Below are 22862 nucleotides of genomic sequence, written 5' to 3' on the forward strand. Positions count from 1 at the left end.
TGCCACTCTCCTAGTGGCACAAACGATGAAACTCACAACCCTTTGGCGTCACTCTCCTAGTGGCATAAACGATGAAACTCTCAACCCTTTGGCGTCACTCTCCTAGTGGCACAAACGATGAAACTCATAACCCTTTGGCGTCACTCTACAAGTGGCACAAACGATGAAACTCATAACCCTTTGGCGTCACTACAAGTGGCACAAACGAAGAAACTCATAACAATTTGGCGTCACTCTACAAGTGGCACAAACGATGAAACTCATAACCCTTTGGCGTCACTCTACAAGTAACGCCGGTTTAGGAGATTCTACTAACTTCTTAAACAACTACTAGGCTGCCAGGGTTGGACTGAACTGCGGTTGGGAGTGGGGGGGGGGGGGGGGGGGGGGGGACGCCGAACGACCCTGACCTGGTCAAACCAATGTTTAAAATATGATTGGCAGACCCTTTACCAAAATTAATTTAATAATTTAAAAAAAAAAAAATGGTATACTTGTACCAACTTTATAGCCTTTCCTCCTAACCTCCCATGGGCTTATTAAAATGAATACTGTTAAATAATAATTATTAATTTTAGACCAGCCCATTTAAATTTGCGCTGAAATTATATTATATTAATAAATTATATAGGTTAGGAATGTTAATATTTTTCTTTAAGGCCACAGCCAAAATATATGAACCCCAATTTTCCCTTTTTTATACTTTTGATATTAATATTCAAAATTTACCGTATTTGTTATGTTATCCCTATCCCGAGTCATATCTCCGATCCTATCGGAGGCCGAACTCGGGATAGGCGTGTTTGAAACCCTAGTGGTATATGGACACGTTAAACCAGTTACTAAGCTAAGGGAGTACGTGGCGTTTTATCGTCAGACAAACATCGATCGTTTTCACTGTCCACACACAGAGTCCATTGGATTTACTACATTCATGTTGTATACCTGTCGGTCTCCTCCACCACCACCACCACCACACCTCTCTCTACCTCTCTCTCTCTCTCTCTCTCTCAGTGACATGGTTTCTATAAGAGGTATTCGTTGGTGTAATATTACAGAGGTATCAAGATGGTGATTTTGATACTCCACTAAATAAATACATGTACAGCAGAAAGTAGACACAATATTTAATTAGTCTTCCATTGTACTTGAACAAAACAACAAGTACTGCAAGTAACAACTCACCGATTCTTGAATGTTCCCATTTATACAAGACCATGCAAACTGCATTATGGCTAAATATATATATTAACAATATGTAACATCAAGGACTGCACTAACTGACCTATGTTAAAAACACAATGAAGAGATCAATGAGGATAGAGGTATCCATATACCTCTTTCTGCTGAACTAGTATTTTCTGATTGTCATCTTCTCAGACAGAATTGTTCAATGTCTACAACACTTGGTTCTCTGTTGCCATCATGATGCTCCACCCACCCTAAAGAGCTACAACATACTGTGTCTTACAGCTTCCACACGAACAGAACAAACATGGAGGTGAGAAATACACAGTGTGAACAATGGAGAGATAGATACACTGATGATAAACACACAAAACAACCACACCAGGACAGACACTTGGGTGGAGCTCATTTCTGTCGGATACTTTGTGTTGTTAAGTAATGACAGTAATAGAGTAGCATAAGACATAGCAGAATACACTGGTTTCTGTCTTTCAAGTCAGATACTTTCAGTTGTTCAAGACGACAGAAGTTAGTGACACAGTGGCATAAGACACAGCAGAATTCACCGGTTTCTGTCTTTCAAGTCAGATTCTTTCAGTTGTTCAGGATGACAGAAGTTAGTTACAGTGGCAGAAGACACAGCAGAAGACACCGGTTTCTGTCTTTCAAGTCAGATTCTTTAAGTTGTTCAGTACCACAGAAGTTAGTGACACAGTGGCATAAGACACAGCAGGACACGGTGGTTTCTGTCTTGCAAGTTAGATTCTTCGAGTTGTTCTGTAATGACAGAAGTCAGTGGCACAGTGGCATAAGACACAGCAGGACACACTGGTTTCACAGTGCCGGCTGTCATTTGAAGGAACCACTCACACTTTTACCCATGTGCTTTTCTACTCACCCTTTTCACTGGACTTGAACTAAGGCACTATCAGTTGATTTGACATGCAAGGGTTAAAAATGTACTCGCACGCTCACCAATTGTGAGTAAAAATTCTGACAGACGAGTTTAAAAAATGGAACTACCAGTTTGACAGGCGATCTCTCTTTCCTGACTAATAGATGTTGGAAACAGATAAAGAGCAGGTCAAAGGTCAATACTTCTTAGAAAAGGTTTGTTTATGTTGAAAGTATGTTTTGACTAGACTGTTCTGTTAAATACTTGTGGGATGTCACTTGAATTTTGTAAATCTATATGAAAAATGTGAAAAAAGTTATATCAGGATTTTTTTTTTCATTGATTTGTCCACATGACTACACTGTGACTGAACAACTCAATGATGTGGTTTTCTACCACATGACTACACTGTGACTGAACAACTCAAAGATGTGGTTTTCTACCACATGACTACACTGTGACTGAACAACTCAATGATGTGGTTTTCTACCACATGACTACACTGTGACTGAACAACTCAAAGATGTGGTTTTCTACCACATGACTACACTGTGACTGAACAACTCAAAGATGTGGTTTTCTACCACATGACTACACTGTGACTGAACAACTCAATGATGTGGTTTTCTACCACATGACTACACTGTGACTGAACAACTCAATGATGTGGTTTTCTACCACATGACTACACTGTGACTGAACAAATCAATGATGTGGTTTTCTACCACATGACTACACTGTGCCTGAATAACTCAAACAACTTGATCACTATGTAGGACTGGGACTGATGCCTGTGGCCAAGTCGATGAATTCCTTGGATCCTTCTATGATGTGGTTTTCTAGGTAGTTGCGACTGTTTTTTTCGGTATTTTCCAGGAAGTACCGATAGTTGACCATCACTGCACACGACTGGGAGAGTCCTCTCATCGAGGTGTCGGCCATCCAGTTGAGGCGCCAGATCACGGCTCCATTACGCAAATGGAATGTTGCTGCAATAAAACAATGCTTTGTGATTAATCACTAACTACACAAAAATCTATGTGAAAATTACACTAATTATTATGCAAATGGAATGTCGCTGGATTAAAACATTTTTTGAATTAACTACACACTACACACAAATCTGTGCCAAATATTAGCTTTTCAGTTACAAGTACTGTGGCACTAACTTCAACTTTATTTCTTGAAGCATATTTTACAAAATATTTTTGAAAGTCAATCCTTATTACTGTTAAGATTCTGCTTAAAAGGTTTAACAACATCACAACACACTATAAACTATGGCAAATTGGTATCTGATATGATTACTGTCATTTCTAGCCTAGATTGTTACATTAAGAAAAACCCACTGCCACCACAGAGGTTATTCCTACTGAATAGCAGCAATGGATCTTTTATATGCATTTCGTACATATCAAGGCCTTTGACACACCATTCACAGGGATCAATATATCATATGAACCATCGTTCTATTTGCATGTCGTTTATGTAAGTTCAAATTCATGTAAACTGCCAATGAGTTACATAGTGAATCATTACATTCTAAACTGAAATATCAAACTTGATGATTATCATGTCAACTTTATTCATGCGCTCCAAAAACACATCTATCTATACTGTTTTAGATTTCTTTTGACACTGATACACAACACGTCCACCTCCTGAACATGTAGCTAATATCTTACCTACGGGGTTAAGAGCATACCCTCTTCTTTTCTCCATGTACAGATACCTCGCACACAGTCTCATGAGCGGCACTTTTAAAATGTGAGTTAAATCGGGGTTTGTTATCCACTGGTGAGTCTGGATGTAAAATTTAAAAGTCTCTAAAACACTCTGAGAGTCTGTCTGGCGGTAAGGATGCAGCTGACCACACTCTTCATCGGTCAGCAAGTGGTCATCGGTCAGTTCACCAATACCTACAACATAAACACCTCACATTATTGGTCAGCAGTAACAGTTACATGTATGAAGCAGAAATACAACATGATGTCAAGCCCGGTGAATACGACAATAGGTGTATGGTTCTTTATTTCAAATCCTTGTTTTGTACATATAACTCTAACCAATGGTGTAGTCACAATTTGATCAGTTGGTGCAAACTGATTATAATCAATGATGTAATTAGTAAAAGACATGTCTGTTGTGGTCTTATGCCCTATTGAGTCATTGAAACTCTGAGTGGAAGCCAGCACCAGGATGTGAACCCAGTTCCTACCAGTCTTAAGGCTTATTGTGAAGATATCAATAATATATTGACAAAATGTGTCTTCAATGTGAGGTTTTAGACCAATAGTTTATTAGTACTGGTTATATGGAAAAGAAACAAGTGATAGAGATGACATACAGCAAACTAACTGAACACAATGTGAAAGAACACTAAAATACCTGTTAAATGTAGGTGTTTGTTGACCTCCCCAATTAGCCAGTCCCTGAATCCAGGGATGGGTGAGAGACTAGAAAACTGGTTGATCTGGGGATGCTCTGACTGAAGCTCCCGCACAACACACTTTATTAGGTAGTTACCCATGTCTACTCCCGACAAACCTGAAACAGACTAATCACCTTTAATTACAATCCTCACACTCATTTCAAACACATCTGGGGCTCAATGATTAAAAAACTGGAATTCAGTCTAAGTGCTTATGGTTTGAAAATTGATGGTGAGCATCAAACTGCTAACACCCTTATGAAGAAGTAGAACAAAAGTAGAAATGAAAATATCGAAAAAGTAGGACAAAATTAGAAATGAAAATATCGAAAAAGTAGGACAAAATTAAGAAAATAGAAGGAAAAAGTAGGAAAACAGAAGGAAAAAGTAGGACAAAAATAGGAAAACAGAAGTAGAAAGTAGGACAAAAATAGGACTGAAACAGTAGGTAGCAACATGTTTCAAGCTCATACTGGGTAAGCAAATGTGTTAAATCCAAAAAGTATTTTTAAAATTTTATATGGTGCTCAGTTTGTACCTGTATTTTTTATATATCCAAATAATGTGACTTTAATGTAAGGGTCACTGTAAATTGTATTGATTGATATACATATTTATATGTACAGTAATGTTGATGCACCTTGTAGTTCACTAAATCAGAGTAACAGGATTCATTTAAGTTTCCCATAAAAAATTGTTCTATAAAAGTGATACATACATTGTACACATTGTACATTGTAATGTTAATCATTGGACAAATTGTAACTACTTCCAGTACTGGAAGCAATCGAAACAGCTAACAGAACAATTTACAAATTATACAGAATTTGAAGAAAATTCTTCGTAGCACTTATTTTTCAGACACATATTACAGTTTGAAAACTTAATATAAAAATACCATCTGTTAACATAAAACTAAAAATGTTTGAAAGGATTACCTATTTGTTAAATTCGGCTACAAGAGAAAGGCTAGCATATTAACATAAAATACATAAAATAATGGAAATAGCTGGTTGCAGTGCTATCATTATTTGGCAGCAAATGAGCACTACAACACTTATGATCATATCATGCAGTGCTACGAAGTTTTTGTTCAATACTGAGCTTTGCCATGGGTTACAATAATGTTGTACAACGTCTGGGCCTTTTAATGTAAAATGACATGGAAAATTATAAACAGTTTGAAATTTGAGAATAATTGCTTACAAGGAGTGTATGATGGGGACATTTTAAGGCTGAAATTCAACACTGAAATTCAACACTGATGTTTTAAAGACTGTCAGAAACAACACAGAAAACAACTAAATTTTAACAGTGATGCAAGAGGAAAAAATACATAAAAACTAATGTAAGTTAAAGACAATAATTGAAAACCCATGTACCGGCTCAATATAGTAGTACAGCAATGCCAGTACTCAACAGACTTCATGCGAGTATTAAAGGAGCACAATGTTTTTATACAAAGACATGGTAAAAGTAACATTTGACTGCCAGAAATTAAATTTCATCTCACAATGACTTTCAGGGAGTAAAGTTAATATGTTGAGATTATATGGTGGGATGCAAATTGGAAGATATATCTTACTGCAAAAATAAAAATAAAATCATAATTGTTGACTTTTATAATAAAACAAGCAATATGCAGTAGAAAAAAGTAGGTATTTTGAAGAAAAAGCAGGACAAATAGGACAAAGACAAAAAAGTAGGAAAAAGTAGGAAAAGTAGGATCACTGGACAGCCTGAATAGTTTTGTGTGAGCACACACGAGTTGGAGCAATTTCTCGCGTCAAACTGTAAGGACTGCAGACTGTCACAGAGAGTAGCATCTATTGGGAACATGGTGTAGAAAAGTCAATCTTGACATGCATCACTACTATTATTCAGCCCTTGGAATTAAGGTGGAATTTCAACTCTGTATTTACTATAAACCTTTTTTTCCTTCTTTTTTCTTACAGTATTATTTTGTTCAAGTGGCAAGTTAACACAACAGTAAATGGTAAATGTACACTGAAATAATTCTCTAATAACAATTGGATAAACTATATGACTGTGATACTATAAAAAAAAACCCACCTCGACTACTTTAATGACTATACAATAAAAGTATTACCGGTATGTACATTCTATGAAACTGATTTAACAACAAACCTTTCAGTGTCGACGTGATAGAGTAAAACACAGCTGCTGATATTTTCGATGGATCTTAACAACAAACCTTTCAGTGTGGACGTGATAGAGTAAAACACAGCTGCTGATATTTTCGATGGATCTTAACAACAAACCTTTCAGTGTGGACGTGATAGAGTAAAACACAGCTGCTGATATTTTCGATGGATCTTAACAACAAACCTTTCAGTGTGGACGCGATAGAGTAAAACACAGCTGCTGATATTTTCGATGGATCTTAACAACAAACCTTTCAGTGTGGACGTGATAGAGTAAAACACAGCTGCTGATATTTTCGATGGATCTTAACAACAAACCTTTCAGTGTGGACGTGATAGAGTAAAACACAGCTGCTGATATTTTCGATGGATCTTAACAACAAACCTTTCAGTGTGGACGTGATAGAGTAAAACACAGCTGCTGATATTTTCGATGGATCTTAACAACAAACCTTTCAGTGTGGACGTGATAGAGTAAAACACAGCTGCTGATATTTTCGATGGATCTTAACAACAAACCTTTCAGTGTGGACGCGATAGAGTAAAACACAGCTGCTGATATTTTCGATGGATCTTAACAACAAACCTTTCAGTGTGGACGTGATAGAGTAAAACACAGCTGCTGATATTTTCGATGGATCTTAACAACAAACCTTTCAGTGTGGACGTGATAGAGTAAAACACAGCTGCTGATATTTTCGATGGATCTTAACAACAAACCTTTCAGTGTGGACGTGATAGAGTAAAACACAGCTGCTGATATTTTCGATGGATCTTAACAACAAACCTTTCAGTGTGGACGTGATAGAGTAAAACACAGCTGCTGATATTTTCGATGGATCTTAACAACAAACCTTTCAGTGTGGACGTGATAGAGTAAAACACAGCTGCTGATATTTTCGATGGATCTTAACAACAAACCTTTCAGTGTGGACGTGATAGAGTAAAACACAGCTGCTGATATTTTCGATGGATCTTAACAACAAACCTTTCAGTGTGGACGTGATAGAGTAAAACACAGCTGCTGATATTTTCGATGGATCTTAACAACAAACCTTTCAGTGTGGACGTGATAGAGTAAAACACAGCTGCTGATATTTTCGATGGATCTTCTTTCTCTTCGACTAGATTATCAGACATCGGGGCTTCTGGACTTCGTTGTGCCTGACTGACACTCTGTCTCCGCAAACCCTGTGACTGAATGATTGACTGAAAGCAAAGAGTAAACACACAGAGTGATCCCTGCAAACACAAACTGTACAAGCAATAAAAGATGTTAATAACTATATTACATGATCAACCAGACACTGGAAAGATGCACACTTCTCATAATGAGTGAATCTGTGGCACGAGATTTGCAGTGAAGAAAACTGTTAATGGTTAATGTAGGGTGTGAGTTGAACTGAAGATGATATTCCACTGGTTAGTGCAATGTGACATGACTCAAATATAATATTTCATTGATTCGTCTTATGTGAGATATGATTTTTTCTACTTACTGCAGTGTGACATGAATTGGAAATACAGGCACCGCGGAAGCAAGTAAACATTTGGGGGAGGGGGCTGAAAGAGGTCGAGGGCACAAAGCAAAGTTTCTAGGGGGTTCATGGGTATGCTCCTCCATAAAAATTAGAAAACTAGATGTCCTGAAATGCAATTTCCTGGATTCTACAAGTAAACTTTATCCCTGCCTTGACATGATTTTAAGATGATAGTTAACTGGTTAGTGCAATGATAGAGACTCACATGAATTGAAGAGGATATTTAACTGGTTCGTGCAGTGATAGAGACTCACATGAATAGATAGAGGCTATTTCATGGGGGTTTTCGAATACGATTTTTATGTCAACGAGTGATGTGTGAAAACCATATTTTCAAGAATTGCAAAGCAATGAGTGAAAATATGGTTTTCACACATCACGAGTATTGTATTCAGAAAAAACACCATGAAATGGTATATTTATTATATACATATTTCCTAATTGTTGACAATATCTTTTGCATTTTGGTAATATCTTTCGCTTATCCTATCGAAAACACGTAACGTCATGCTATATTTCTTCCTATGGAACTTTGCCAGAAAATTTACTTAACCATAGACTTTTAAAAAGATATTTGAATAAAATTTATCATTATTAACATTTATTTAACAATACTGCGGTGCAAACATACTTGACAAAGTGATCCTCCAAAAACTCCCACAAAAACAAAACGAGTCAAACGCCGTTAAATTCTTACACTTACATTACATTGTGTCATCATTATTTAGTTTCGTATTCAATTCGTTTTAGATATTTTATCGTAACTGAACTTCGTATCACTTTTTTATAGGTACAGTTGTTTAAATTACTTCTTTTTTTTCAAATATGATCGGATAAAAAATATGATCAGATGCATTGGTAATCATCAAATTTAAATACGAAGAAACAGACAAAGGGAGATAATTTAATCATGCACTTGTGAAAAATATGACTTTTCACCGGATATGACTTTTATGGTTTCCGTAGATCTATATATTTCATTGCTAGGTATATAATAAAAGATGATATTTAAATGGTTAGTGCAGTGATAGAGACTCACATGAATAGCAGATGATATTTCACTGGTTAGTGCAGTGATAGAGACACATGAATATAAGATGATATTTCACTGGTTAGTGCAGTGATAGACTCTCACGTGAATTGAAGATGATATTTAAATGGTTAGTGCAGTGACAGAGACTCACATGAATTGAATATATTTCACTGGTTAGTGCAGTAACACTCACATGAATTGAAGATGATATTTCACTGGTTAGTGCAGTGTGCAGCACGACTACTGGTTCCCTCGGCATGGCGTTGTGAGTGAAGACAAAACATCGCCTGTACGAACCAACCCGCTGCTTCACGTCCGACCAGCTCCGGATAGGGTGAACGGCCTCATAGTCACTTATCTGACAACAACACAGACAGAACACGTAGACAAACCACTTACCAGTTGTTTTGCCATGGCCTAAACTATGTCACATGACACGATTACAATGTTATGGCCATTTACAGCTGACTGTAGCCTAAAAGCCGGACTGTAACAATGACATTAAAACAGTTTCTTGATCTCTTTAATGCCTCTGTTTGCTACCTGTTTGTAATGTTTTTAATTAATTTATCAGAATTTAAGTTCAGTATGAAGCTTGCTAATTAAAATCACATAACTGGAGTATCTATAATGTTTTTATTACAAGTCAACCAATCTAATTAGCTCGCTAATTTATATAGAGCATAATGTCATGCATAAACATTTATGTAGAAACTTGTTTTATTGTTTGTTGTAGTCTAGGTGTATTGCTAATTTAGAATGGGAAACTAAGATACTGAACGATTGAACTATGGTATACACCTGTATTCAGTTTATGATTGTGCTGTATAATGTTACACCACATTAATGTTTTGTGCATATCTTGTTTTGTCGTATTTCATTACATGTCATTACACATATATTTATATAATTCTTGGCAAATATCTTGAAAAAAAGTGAGGAAACAATGTTAAAACTGGAAACGATCAACAGGATCAACAGGACCGTGCTTAGTTTCGGTTCACTGGCCTATATATCCAGCTTGACCTGATCTTGTTTGAATATGTAATTTTTGCACATGGCATGCTAGTTAGGTTACAGAGAGACATGTGTAATCAAGTGAGTACATGTGCACTTTTTGGGGGGTTCACGCTTTGTAATCATACTGAAAGAAATAAAATGTTATTATGTATTTTAATCTTTTTTTAACTAATTAAAAATTACAAACAATGTGTTATCAAATTAATGGCTGGGTTTGTCAATGTTTTGTTTATGAAACTTACCCGTTAGGTGAAATGAAACTGAATGCCATACAATCAACGATTATAAAATTTATTGTTTGAATTGAAGAAAGAATGGATCTCTTTATTATTATTAAATATAAACAATAACAATAATTAAGTTTGTCGCTTTGTTTTAACTGCGGTTTATTTAAAGGTGCAGTTTATGTATGAACGTAGTTCATAACATTGCCCAAAAACAAAGGGTGTGGTTTATACACCAGTGCATGTAATAAGCCGGAAAATATGGTAACTGTGAAATATATGGCCTGTCTCAAAGTTCTGTCCAGACAGTTAAATTAATGTGTTGAAGATCTGGACCCCGTTTCAAGGAAGTGATTTTATACACTTACGGTGATGGCCCTGGATTCTGTTTACTCTCGATTCCAGATGTGAATTCAAGAACAAAGGAGTTGTTTATATAGTAATCAAGCAATGAATTTGGGGATTTTTTTTAAGGATTCCACCCAAAATCTTGGGATTCATGGAAGCACGGAATCATACTGAATTTGTAGCCTGGTCATTAAAGCCCTATACACACCCAATATACACCCAATATACACCCTATATACACACCCTATATACCCACAATATGCAGCTGAATTCAAGTCTATGTCAAGTATATATCTCAGTTTATTATTGTCATATTTGTAAACTTAACACAAATGGAAATATACATCTACTCTGATTGTCAGATTTAATAGGACTGTGTTCCTGGTTTGCTTCCATTGTCAGATGTTTCCCATTAACAGAGCCTTTTTGATAACAAAAATTACAAAATTAAATATATTTTATTGTTCAGAATATCAGTGTCAGTATAAACGAGCTGTTTGTTGTCATATTAATATTGATCATAGCACAAACTGGATTTTACCTCCCAATAATTTCGTACCTATGAAAAAAATAAATATTATGAAGTAAAATGAAAAATGTGTGCTACAAACATTAGCACACGACCACAAACATGTTGGATATATACAAACACTGGTATTTAAAAGTAATATGAGTTGCCTAAAACGTGTGTCAGTTGGAAATATCTTACAATGACTGCAAACTCAGGACAGTCCCTTGGATATTGACTTGTTCAATTTTTGGCAAGTGGATTTGACATCAAGAAAGATAACTGAAATCAACTGTCTAATCTGGCACTCTGTGTCTACTGGCACATTTTGTTAGTTCCACTTTAATACAGATTAAACAGTCCACGGTACTTATTTCTAAGAAAGAAGCTGCGAGTTTGAACCAATAATTATGTGATCATTATTTTTGTCTTAGATCCCTTGCTACAAATGAAAGCCAACATGGCTGGAGTGTCACCTTTTGGACGAGATCGCAGGACGACTCCCAGGTGATGCGCTGTAGCTGCAGCAAGCCGACAGAAAACCAGATGACCATCAGCTCCTTCAGCGAGTAGTTGAGAGCCTGGAAATACGACAGGTCCACCTCCGACGACATTGCAGTCATACTCGCCTGAATGACAAAAAACAAAAACCTCTCATCCTGTCAAAGAGGAAATGTAATCTTCTAACTTGACATTAAGTTCTGAAATATTGGTCTCAGGTGAAGCTGCAGTCACCATTGATGTCAGACAAAGCAAAAGCACAGCACAGTTGAAATTCTTAATACCAGTAACCCTTGAATTTAAATAGCAAAAGTCGAAAGATAGGGAGTGGAGATAGGAGAGAAAGGAAAGGATACAGTGGGATAAACAAGAAAGACAAACACTTAAGAACGTAACAAGGTGAACACAAAGGAATTCCACCAAATTAACGATGTTAAAGTAAAATCTGCCCAAGTGTTACCTGTCTCAAGAGGTCAACTAACTATTCTCTAAAATCGTCTACCCCATTACTTACCCCTTAAATCGTCTACCCCATTACTTACCCCTTAAATCGTCTACCCCATTACTTACCCCTTTTAAGCATCCACATACAAGATATCACCTTTTATTCATTGAAATAATCTAATATACATGTAGTAGTAAACAGACTTGTATTAAAAGGTCCCCTTTTCATTCTCTCAAATCATCTACGTATTTGACCGGAAATAAGCCCAGGGGGCCAAGACAACTCATTGTGTGCTTAGCATGGGGTGGGCTTATTCCCAGACAAGGGGCCAGTTTTGTTGGAAAAAAAAAAAAAAAAAAATTAAAATAAATAATAATAATTAAATGAACTAGGAAGAAAACAAAAAACGTTCAGTAGCATATCTATTAATTAGTGTTCCATTTGTTATTAATAAATAATAATTGTTTATTAATTAAATTGTGGGCTTTTTACTAGTATCTAATTATCAGAAACACACCTTCTATGTTACAGTTACTTACCAGTGAGGTTTATTTACATCCAAAATTTAATGCTGAGAAGACTTAAAACAACATCAATTAACAACAAACTCAATAGCGTATACACACGTTTCTGACACAGGCACCCAGCTTACACTACAAAAAATTGTCAATCTAAGGTCATTGTTCTTAGCCAATCAGAATATGGTATTTGCTTAATTAGCATTAACTGCGGACCCAGTGTGGTGGTAAAAATAGACATTGGTTTTTAGTTCATACTTGGGCTTGGATACTTCAGAGAAATACTGCAGGCATGAAATTGAAAACAATGTTACACACTGTTATTGTTAGACTGCTAAATCTCACTGGTGGTAAAATATTGTGTTACATTTGTGTTTAATTATCTGCAGGAGGTATGACCTTTTAAATGAACTTTGAGCAAACTTGCAATTTTGTGTTATTTATAAGGTGACGAAGTTGGGGGTGGGCTTATTTAAGAATGAGGGCCTAATTTCTTAAATGCTATCAAAACGGAGGGGGGCTTATTCAAAGACATGGGCTTATTTCCGGTCAAATACAGCTAATATGATAACAAAAACTGACCTGTATTAAGCATCCACCATGCTCTGCTTAATATAACTCTTAGACTGAGGAAGGGGAGATAACTCATTGGCAGAGGGCTAGTCAGGTCCAAAGGATCGTAGGATTAATACATCTAAAGGCCACATTTAATTAATTTTCATTGTTTTAAACCTTAGATGTGAAACCTCAAGGTATGTACTGTCCTGTCTTTTAAAAAGCACATTCATCTTTAACAGTGCATATCGAGAGTGACAATAATAGCTGATAGCTAAACAGCGAGCTGGACCTAATGTTAAATCTACATTCCTTTCTTCTATACCCCAGAACCTGAAAACACCTGCAAGAAGAAACCTATACGGATTGTTTATTATATGCTGTCACAATTACCAGGATGTCTGCCCTCATATCGACGAGGAACTTCACTCCACCGTCCAGTCGGCCGATCTGTGTGAACAGTTGCTGATAGCGTGGGACAAGAGACAACTTCAGACGCTCTTCGGACTTCAGCAGACACGCATCACCTCTGTCCTGTAACATTGCAACACAACGTGTAACTACACACATCACCTGTCCTGTAACATTACAACACAACGTGTAACTACACACATCACCTCTGTCCTGTAACATTACAACACAACATGTGTAACTACACACATCACCTCTGTCCTGTAACATTACAACACAACATGTGTAACTACACAAATCACCTCTGTCCTGTAACATTACAACACAATGTGTAACTACACACATCACCTCTGTCCTGTAACATTACAACACAACATGTGTAACTACACACATCACCTCTGTCCTGTAACATTAAAACACAACGTGTAACTACACACATCACCTCTGTCCTGTAACATTACAACACAACATGTAACTACAGCATCACCTCTGTCCTGTAACATTACAACACAACATGTGTAACTACACACATCACCTCTGTCATGTAACATTACAACACAACATTTGTAACTACACACCTCACCTCTGTCCTGTAACATTACAACACAACATGTGTAACTACATGCATCACCTCTGTCCTGTAACATTACAACACAACATGTGTAACTACACACATCACCTCTGTCCTGTAACATTACAACACAACATGTGTAACTACACACATCATCTCTGTCATGTAACATTACAACACAACATGTGTAACTACACACATCACCTCTGTCCTGTAACATTACAACACAACATGAGTAACTACACACATCACCTCTGTCCAGTAACATTACAACACAACGTGTAACTACACACATCACCTCTGTCCTGTAACATTACAACACAACGTGTAACTACACACATCACCTCTGTCATGTAACATTACAACACAACGTGTAACTACACACATCACCTCTGTCATGTAACATTACAACACGTGTAACTACACGCATCATCTCTGTCCTGTAACATTACAACACAACATGTGTAACTACACGCATCACCTCTGTCATGTAACATTACAACACAACGTGTAACTACACGCATCACCTCTGTCCTGTAACATTACAACACAACGTGTAACTACACGCATCACCTCTGTCCTGTAACATTACAACACAACGTGTAACTACACACATCACCTCTGTCCTGTAACATTACAACACAACATGTGTAACTACACACATCACCTCTGTCCTGTAACATTACAACACAACATGTGTAACTACACACCTCACCTCTGTCCTGTAACATTACAACACAACATGTGTAACTACACACCTCACCTCTGTCATGTAACATTACAACACAACATGTGTAACTACACACCTCACCTCTGTCCTGTAACATTACAACACAACATGTGTAACTACACACCTCACCTCTGTCCTGTAACATTACAACACAACATGTGTAACTACACACCTCACCTCTGTCATGTAACATTACAACACAACATGTGTAACTACACACATCACCTCTGTCTTGTAACATTACAACACAACATCTGTACTAGTAACTACACATATCACCTCTGTCCTGTAACATTACAACACAACATGTGTAACTATACACATCACCTCTGTCCTGTAACATTACAACACAACATGTAACTACAGCATCACCTCTGTCCTGTAACATTACAACACAACATATGTAACTATACATATCACCTCTGTCCTGTAACATTACAACACAACATGTGTAACTATACACATCACCTCTGTCCTGTAACATTACAACACAACATGTGTAACTACACACATCACATCTGTCCTGTAACATTACAACACAACATGTGTAAATACATGCATCACATCTGTCCTGTTACATTACAACACAACATGTGTAACTATACACATCACATCTGTCCTGTAACATTACAACACAACATGTGTAACTACACACATCACATCTGTCCTGTAACATTACAACACAACATGTGTAAATACATGCATCACATCTGTCCTGTTACATTACAACACAACATGTGTAACTATACACATCACATCTGTCCTGTAACATTACAACACAACATGTGTAAATACATGCATCACATCTGTCCTGTTACATTACAACATAACATGTGTAACTACAGCATCACCTCTGTCCTGTAACATTACAACACAACATGTGTAACCACACGCATCATTTCTGTCATGTAACATTACAACACACCATGTTTAACTACACGCATCACCTCTCTCCTGTAACATTACAACACAACATGTGTAACTACATGCATCACCTCTGTCCTGTAACATTACAACACAACATGTGTAACTACATGCATAACCTCTGTCCTGTAACATTAAAACACAACACGTGTAACTACTCCCATCACCTCTGTCCTGTAACATTACAACACAACATGTGTAACTACACACATCACCTCTGTCCTGTAACATTACAACACAACATGTGTAAATACATGCATCACATCTGTCCTGTTACATTACAACACAACATGTGTAACTACACACATCACCTGTTCTGTAACATTACACCAAAACATGTTTAACTACACACATCACCTGTCCTGTAACATTACAACACAACATGTGTAACTACAGCATCACCTGTTCTGTAACATTACAACACAACATGTGTAACTACACACATCACCTGTCCTGTAACATTACAACACAACATGTGTAACTACAGCATCACCTGTTCTGTAACATTACATCACAACATGTGTAACTACACACATCACCTCTGTCCTGTAACATTACAACACAACATGTGTAACTACACGCATCACCTCTGTCCTGTAACATTACAACAAAACATGTGTAAGTACACGCATCACCTCTGTCCTGTAACATTACAACACAACGTGTAACTACCTCGCATCACCTCTGTCCTGTAACATTACAACACAACATGTGTAACTACACGCATCACCTCTGTCCTGTAACATTACAACAAAACATGTGTAAGTACACGCATCACCTCTGTCCTGTAACATTACAACACAACATGTTTAACTACACACATCACCTCTGTCCTGTAACATTACAACACAACATGTGTAACTACAGCATCACCTCTGTCTTGTAACATTACAACACAACATGTTTAACTACACACATCACCTCTGTTCTGTAACATTACACCACAACATGTGTAACTACAGCATCACCTGTTCTGTAACATTACAACACAACATGTGTTACACACATTACCTGTCCTGTAACATTACAACACAACATGTGTAACTACAGCATCACCTGTTCTGTAACATTACAACACAACATGTGTAACTACACACATCACCTCTGTCCTGTAACATTACAACACAACATGTGTAACTACACGCATCACCTCTGTCCTGTAACATTACAACACAACATGTGTAACTACACGCATCACCTCTGTCCTGTAACATTACAACAAAACATGTGTAAGTACACGCATTACCTCTGTCCTGTAACATTACAACACAACATGTGTAACTACACACATCACCTCTGTCCTGTAACATTACAACACAACATGAGTAACTACACACATCACCTCTGTCTTGTAACATTACAACACAACATATGTACTAGTAACTACACACATCACCTCTGTCCCGCAACATTACAACACAACATGTGTAACTACACACATAACCTCTGTCCTGTAACATTACAAGAAAACATGTGTAACTACACACATCACCTCTGTCCTGTAACATTACAACACAACATGTGTAACTACACACCTCACCTCTGTCCTGTAACATTACAACACAACATGTGTAACTACACACCTCACCTCTGTCCTGTAACATTACAACACAACATGTGTAACTACACACATCACCTCTGTCTTGTAACATTACAACACAACATCTGTACTAGTAACTACACATATCACCTCTGTCCTGTAACATTACAACACAACATGTGTAACTATACACATCACCTCTGTCCTGTAACATTACAACACAACATGTAACTACAGCATCACCTCTGTCCTGTAACATTACAACACAACATATGTAACTATACACATCACCTCTGTCCTGTAACATTACAACACAACATGTGTAACTATACACATCACCTCTGTCCTGTAACATTACAACACAACATGTGTAACTACACACATCACATCTGTCCTGTAACATTACAACATAACATGTGTAACTACAGCATCACCTCTGTCCTGTAACATTACAACACAACATGTGTAACCACACGCATCATTTCTGTCATGTAACATTACAACACACCATGTTTAACTACACGCATCACCTCTCTCCTGTAACATTACAACACAGCATGTGTAACTACATGCATCACCTCTGTCCTGTAACATTACAACACAACATGTGTAACTACATGCATAACCTCTGTCCTGTAACATTAAAACACAACACGTGTAACTACTCCCATCACCTCTGTCCTGTAACATTACAACACAACATGTGTAACTACACACATCACCTCTGTCCTGTAACATTACAACACAACATGTGTAAATACATGCATCACATCTGTCCTGTTACATTACAACACAACATGTGTAACTACACACATCACCTGTTCTGTAACATTACACCAAAACATGTTTAACTACACACATCACCTGTCCTGTAACATTACAACACAACATGTGTAACTACAGCATCACCTGTTCTGTAACATTACAACACAACATGTGTAACTACACACATCACCTGTCCTGTAACATTACAACACAACATGTGTAACTACAGCATCACCTGTTCTGTAACATTACAACACAACATGTGTAACTACACACATCACCTCTGTCCTGTAACATTACAACACAACATGTTTAACTACACACATCACCTCTGTCCTGTAACATTACAACACAACATGTGTAACTACAGCATCACCTCTGTCTTGTAACATTACAACACAACATGTTTAACTACACACATCACCTCTGTTCTGTAACATTACACCACAAGATGTGTAACTACAGCATCACCTGTTCTGTAACATTACAACACAACATGTGTAACTACACACATTACCTGTCCTGTAACATTACAACACAACATGTGTAACTACAGCATCACCTGTTCTGTAACATTACAACACAACATGTGTAACTACACACATCACCTCTGTCCTGTAACATTACAACACAACATGTGTAACTACACGCATCACCTCTGTCCTGTAACATTACAACACAACATGTGTAACTACACGCATCACCTCTGTCCTGTAACATTACAACAAAACATGTGTAAGTACACGCATTACCTCTGTCCTGTAACATTACAACACAACATGTGTAACTACACACATCACCTCTGTCCTGTAACATTACAACACAACATGAGTAACTACACACATCACCTCTGTCTTGTAACATTACAACACAACATATGTACTAGTAACTACACACATCACCTCTGTCCCGTAACATTACAACACAACATGTGTAACTACACACATAACCTCTGTCCTGTAACATTACAAGAAAACATGTGTAACTACACACATCACCTCTGTCCTGTAACATTACAACACAACATGTGTAACTACACACATCACCTCTGTCCTGTAACATTACAACACAACATGTGTAACTACACGCATCACCTCTGTCCTGTAACATTACAACACAACATGTGTAACTACACGCATCACCTCTGTCATGTAACATTACAACACAACATGTGTAACTACACACATCACCTGTCCTGTAACATTACAACACAACATCTGTAACTATACACATCACCTCTGTCATGTAACATTACAACACAACATCTGTAACTACACACATCACCTCTGTCCTGTAACATTACAACACAACATGTAACTACACACATCACCTGTCCTGTAACATTACAACACAACATGTGTAACTACAGCATCACCTCTGTCCTGTAACATTACAACACAACATGTGTAACTACATACATCACCTCTGTCCTGTAACATTACAACACAACATGTGTAACTACACACATCACCTGTCCTGTAACATTACAACACAACATGTGTAACTACAGCATCACCTCTGTCCTGTAACATTACAACACAACATGTGTAACTACATACATCACCTCTGTCCTGTAACATTACAACACAACATTTGTAACTACACACCTCACCTCTGTCCTGTAACATTACAACACAACATGTGTAACTACACACAACACCTATGTCTTGTAACATTACAACACAACATCTGTACTAGTAACTACACACATCAACTCTGTCCTGTAACATTACAACATAACATGTGTAACTACACACATCACCTCTGTCCTGTAACATTACAACACAACATGTGTAACTACACACATCACCTCTGTCCTGTAACATTACAAGAAAACGTGTAATTATATTCATCCCATCTATCTTGTACAAGATAAACAACACACTTGATAACGTGTCTTGTATTAATTCTTGACACTGAAATACAAGGGATAACATTCAGTCTTCTCGCTGCTATATTTAAGGAGCTTTGCCACGATCCCTTTATTTTATTTTGCTCCCCTCTTTATTTTCCCACATTCTACTATATTTTACAGCACCCAGCTCAATTATTTCAAAATGCACACTTTTTTCATACTAATAACATTATAATTTATAACTTGGTTTGTACCTGACACTGAATAACACTTCTAGCATTCTGTAACACGCTATCCTGATTAATACCATAACGCTGTGCCATTGTTTTGAGAAAAACGTTTTTTTCATCCAGTGAAAGTCTCTTGAAGAAATCACAGAATGTCTTGCACTTTGTCTGGAATAACAAAAATAACGTACATGACATCTTAGAAGTTAGTTAAAAATTAATATAGGGCAAAAGAACACTGCATTGCTGTGTTTTTTCCAAATTAAAATTCCAATAAGGAAGTCAAAGTCGAATTTGACTAAATATTGCTGGGAATTAAAAAAAAAACTTTCAAAATTTGTTGACTGGATGGGATTTAAGGTAAAAGTTAATTCAGTCCAATTTGTTTCAATTTAAAGATTAATTTTGTGAAAATTTAAACATTAATTTTGTCCAGTTTAATCTGATCATGAATATGAAGATGATTATAGTAAAGTTAAATTTGGTTATTAGTTAACAAAACATTTGATTTGCCGTCATTAATGTAATTAATACAAAAACCTTACTAGCCATTTTATCCATTTCTTTATTTGGTTATATCAGTTAACAAAACATTTGATTTGCTGTCATTAATGAAATTAATAAAAAACCTTAGCCATTTTCTCCATTTCCTTATTTGGTTATCAGTTAACAAAACATTTGATTTGCTGTCATTAATGTAATTAATAAAAAACCTTAGCCATTTTCTCCATTTCCTTATTTGATTATCAGTTAACAAAACATTTGATTTGCTGTCATTAATGTAATTAATAAAAAACCTTAGCCATTTTCTCCATTTCCTTATTTGGGGCAGGACGTAGCCCAGTGGTAAAGCGCTCACTTGATGCACAGTCAATCTGGGATCAATCCCTGTCGGTGGGCCCACTGGGCTGTTTCTCACTCCAGCCAGTGCATGACTGGTATATTAGGCTGTGGTACGTGCTATCCTGTCTGTGGGATGGTGCATATAAAAGATCCCTTGCTGCTAATCGAAAAGAGTAGCCAATGAAGTGGATACAGCAGGTTTTCTCTCTCAATATCTGTGTGGACTGACGCCATATAACCGTAAATAAAATGTGTTGAGTGCATTGTTAAATGAAACATTTCCTTCCTTCCTTTTCTTTATTTCTGCACATGAATGTATATATACACTTATATTTACCTGTACAGGAAACATTTAGTTTGTATTAGAGAATTAGGCTACTGTGTATCAAACAAAATCAGACAAATGCTGCACCTGTGACACTGAGTTAATCACCTGTGTCAGTGAGTTTTATTAATCTGATTCAGTGATTGGCTAACGTACCTCAGACAGGTGTGCGGCAAGATCGGGGGAACCGAATGTCACAGACAGGAAGTTGTCAATGTTATCTGCTGATGTGCTCATTCTCTGCTGTGAGAGAATCTGCATGGCAGACTTGTGAACATTGGAATACTGGCTCCAGCGATGAAGTAACGCAACCTACAACAAACAACACAAGAAAGACAATCTGTAACAACACCAGTAAAAAACACAGCACAAAAAAAAAAACCCAAAACTGGTCGTTTTAAAAGAAATCCATGTATTAAAATGAAAATTTTATCATGAATACAACACATAATAATCTAGTTTTGTGCACTATCACATTTCTATACTGCAAATTCTTTCCGCTATTCGAATGAAAAACAAAAGTTTTTTTTAATTGCCCAATACATAGGCCTAGCAATATAAAATACTTGATTTAAAATAACAGTATATTAACACAACCTGCAGAAAACAACACAATTTCAATTATTTAATATTTTCTTTAATAAACAAGAAGTATAAAGTATTTAACATGAGTGCCAATGACACTTACACATTTAAAATACATGAAAAACACAATAATAAAACAATACAAATTACAAATGTACACTTGTAATTATTTGATTTTATATTTACATATGTTAATGAACTAGGCCATAATTATAGTTCGTGCAATTTTATATTAATTTAAAGTGCTAACAAAACAACATTAAAGCAATTTTTTAAAATCTAAAAATTACAAAATGCTACTTGGAAAAAAGAGCATAAGAAATAAACTTACTTTTAGCTTTCTGTATATTTAAAATATAGTTGACTTGTTCCAATAAACACACCGCATGAAAAGATGCGCGTTTGTTTTTCCTGGAATAACACATTTTAACAATGCAGGGAAATACTTGGAAATACTAGTCGTTCCAGGAAACGGACGGACTGTGACCTACTTTTGACTATTAAACACATACTAAAACAATTCGTCAATATACATGTATCATGTGTACTAATGGTCAGTAACTTACTGTTTGTGGCAACACAAGTCTTTTGAGAGGAAACATACAAAACATTTTCCCACTGTTAAAAGGTTTTTGTTTGTTTCACCAAGACTGCATAATAAAACGTAAGGGGTTTTCCTAGACTGGTATCAACCGTCGTTCGGAACAATCGGAA

General features: G+C 36.6%; 1 protein-coding gene across 3 annotated transcripts; it reads right to left on the minus strand.

Moving 5' to 3' along the window:
• Positions 1 to 1112: 1112 nt before the first annotated feature.
• LOC121371846 (malonyl-CoA decarboxylase, mitochondrial-like) lies at positions 1113 to 22826 on the minus strand. Of its 3 annotated transcripts, XM_041498049.1 has the most exons (11): positions 22715 to 22826; positions 21720 to 21875; positions 20423 to 20563; positions 13766 to 13906; positions 11830 to 11982; positions 9447 to 9611; positions 7735 to 7888; positions 4472 to 4630; positions 3769 to 4002; positions 2812 to 3072; positions 1113 to 2764 (listed from the first exon to the last, which is right to left on the minus strand). In XM_041498049.1, exons 1-10 carry the CDS (start codon positions 22757 to 22759, stop codon positions 2852 to 2854), a joined length of 1569 nt encoding a protein of 522 aa, XP_041353983.1. In that variant the 5' UTR covers positions 22760 to 22826; the 3' UTR covers positions 1113 to 2764; positions 2812 to 2851. The 3 variants fall into 3 exon arrangements, with proteins under 3 accessions (XP_041353983.1, XP_041353982.1, XP_041353984.1); XM_041498048.1 differs by having other exon boundaries at positions 1113 to 3072; XM_041498050.1 differs by having other exon boundaries at positions 1113 to 3072; positions 22480 to 22769.
• Between the last annotated feature and the right edge of the window lie 36 nt (positions 22827 to 22862).

Source organism: Gigantopelta aegis, chromosome 4, assembly GCF_016097555.1.
Source record: "Gigantopelta aegis isolate Gae_Host chromosome 4, Gae_host_genome, whole genome shotgun sequence".
Classification (NCBI taxonomy): Eukaryota; Metazoa; Mollusca; class Gastropoda; order Neomphalida; family Peltospiridae; genus Gigantopelta; species Gigantopelta aegis.

Coding starts and splice junctions, on each gene's coding strand:
- LOC121371846 (XM_041498049.1), bottom strand. CDS start 22,759: ATGTTTTGTATGTTTCCTCTCAAAAGACTTGTGTTGCCACAAACA. Junction 21,876..22,714: donor GACTTGTGTTGCCACAAACA/GTAAGTTACTGA, acceptor TGTTTGTTGTAG/GTTGCGTTACTTCATCGCTG. Junction 20,564..21,719: donor TTGCCGCACACCTGTCTGAG/GTACGTTAGCCA, acceptor TTGTTATTCCAG/ACAAAGTGCAAGACATTCTG.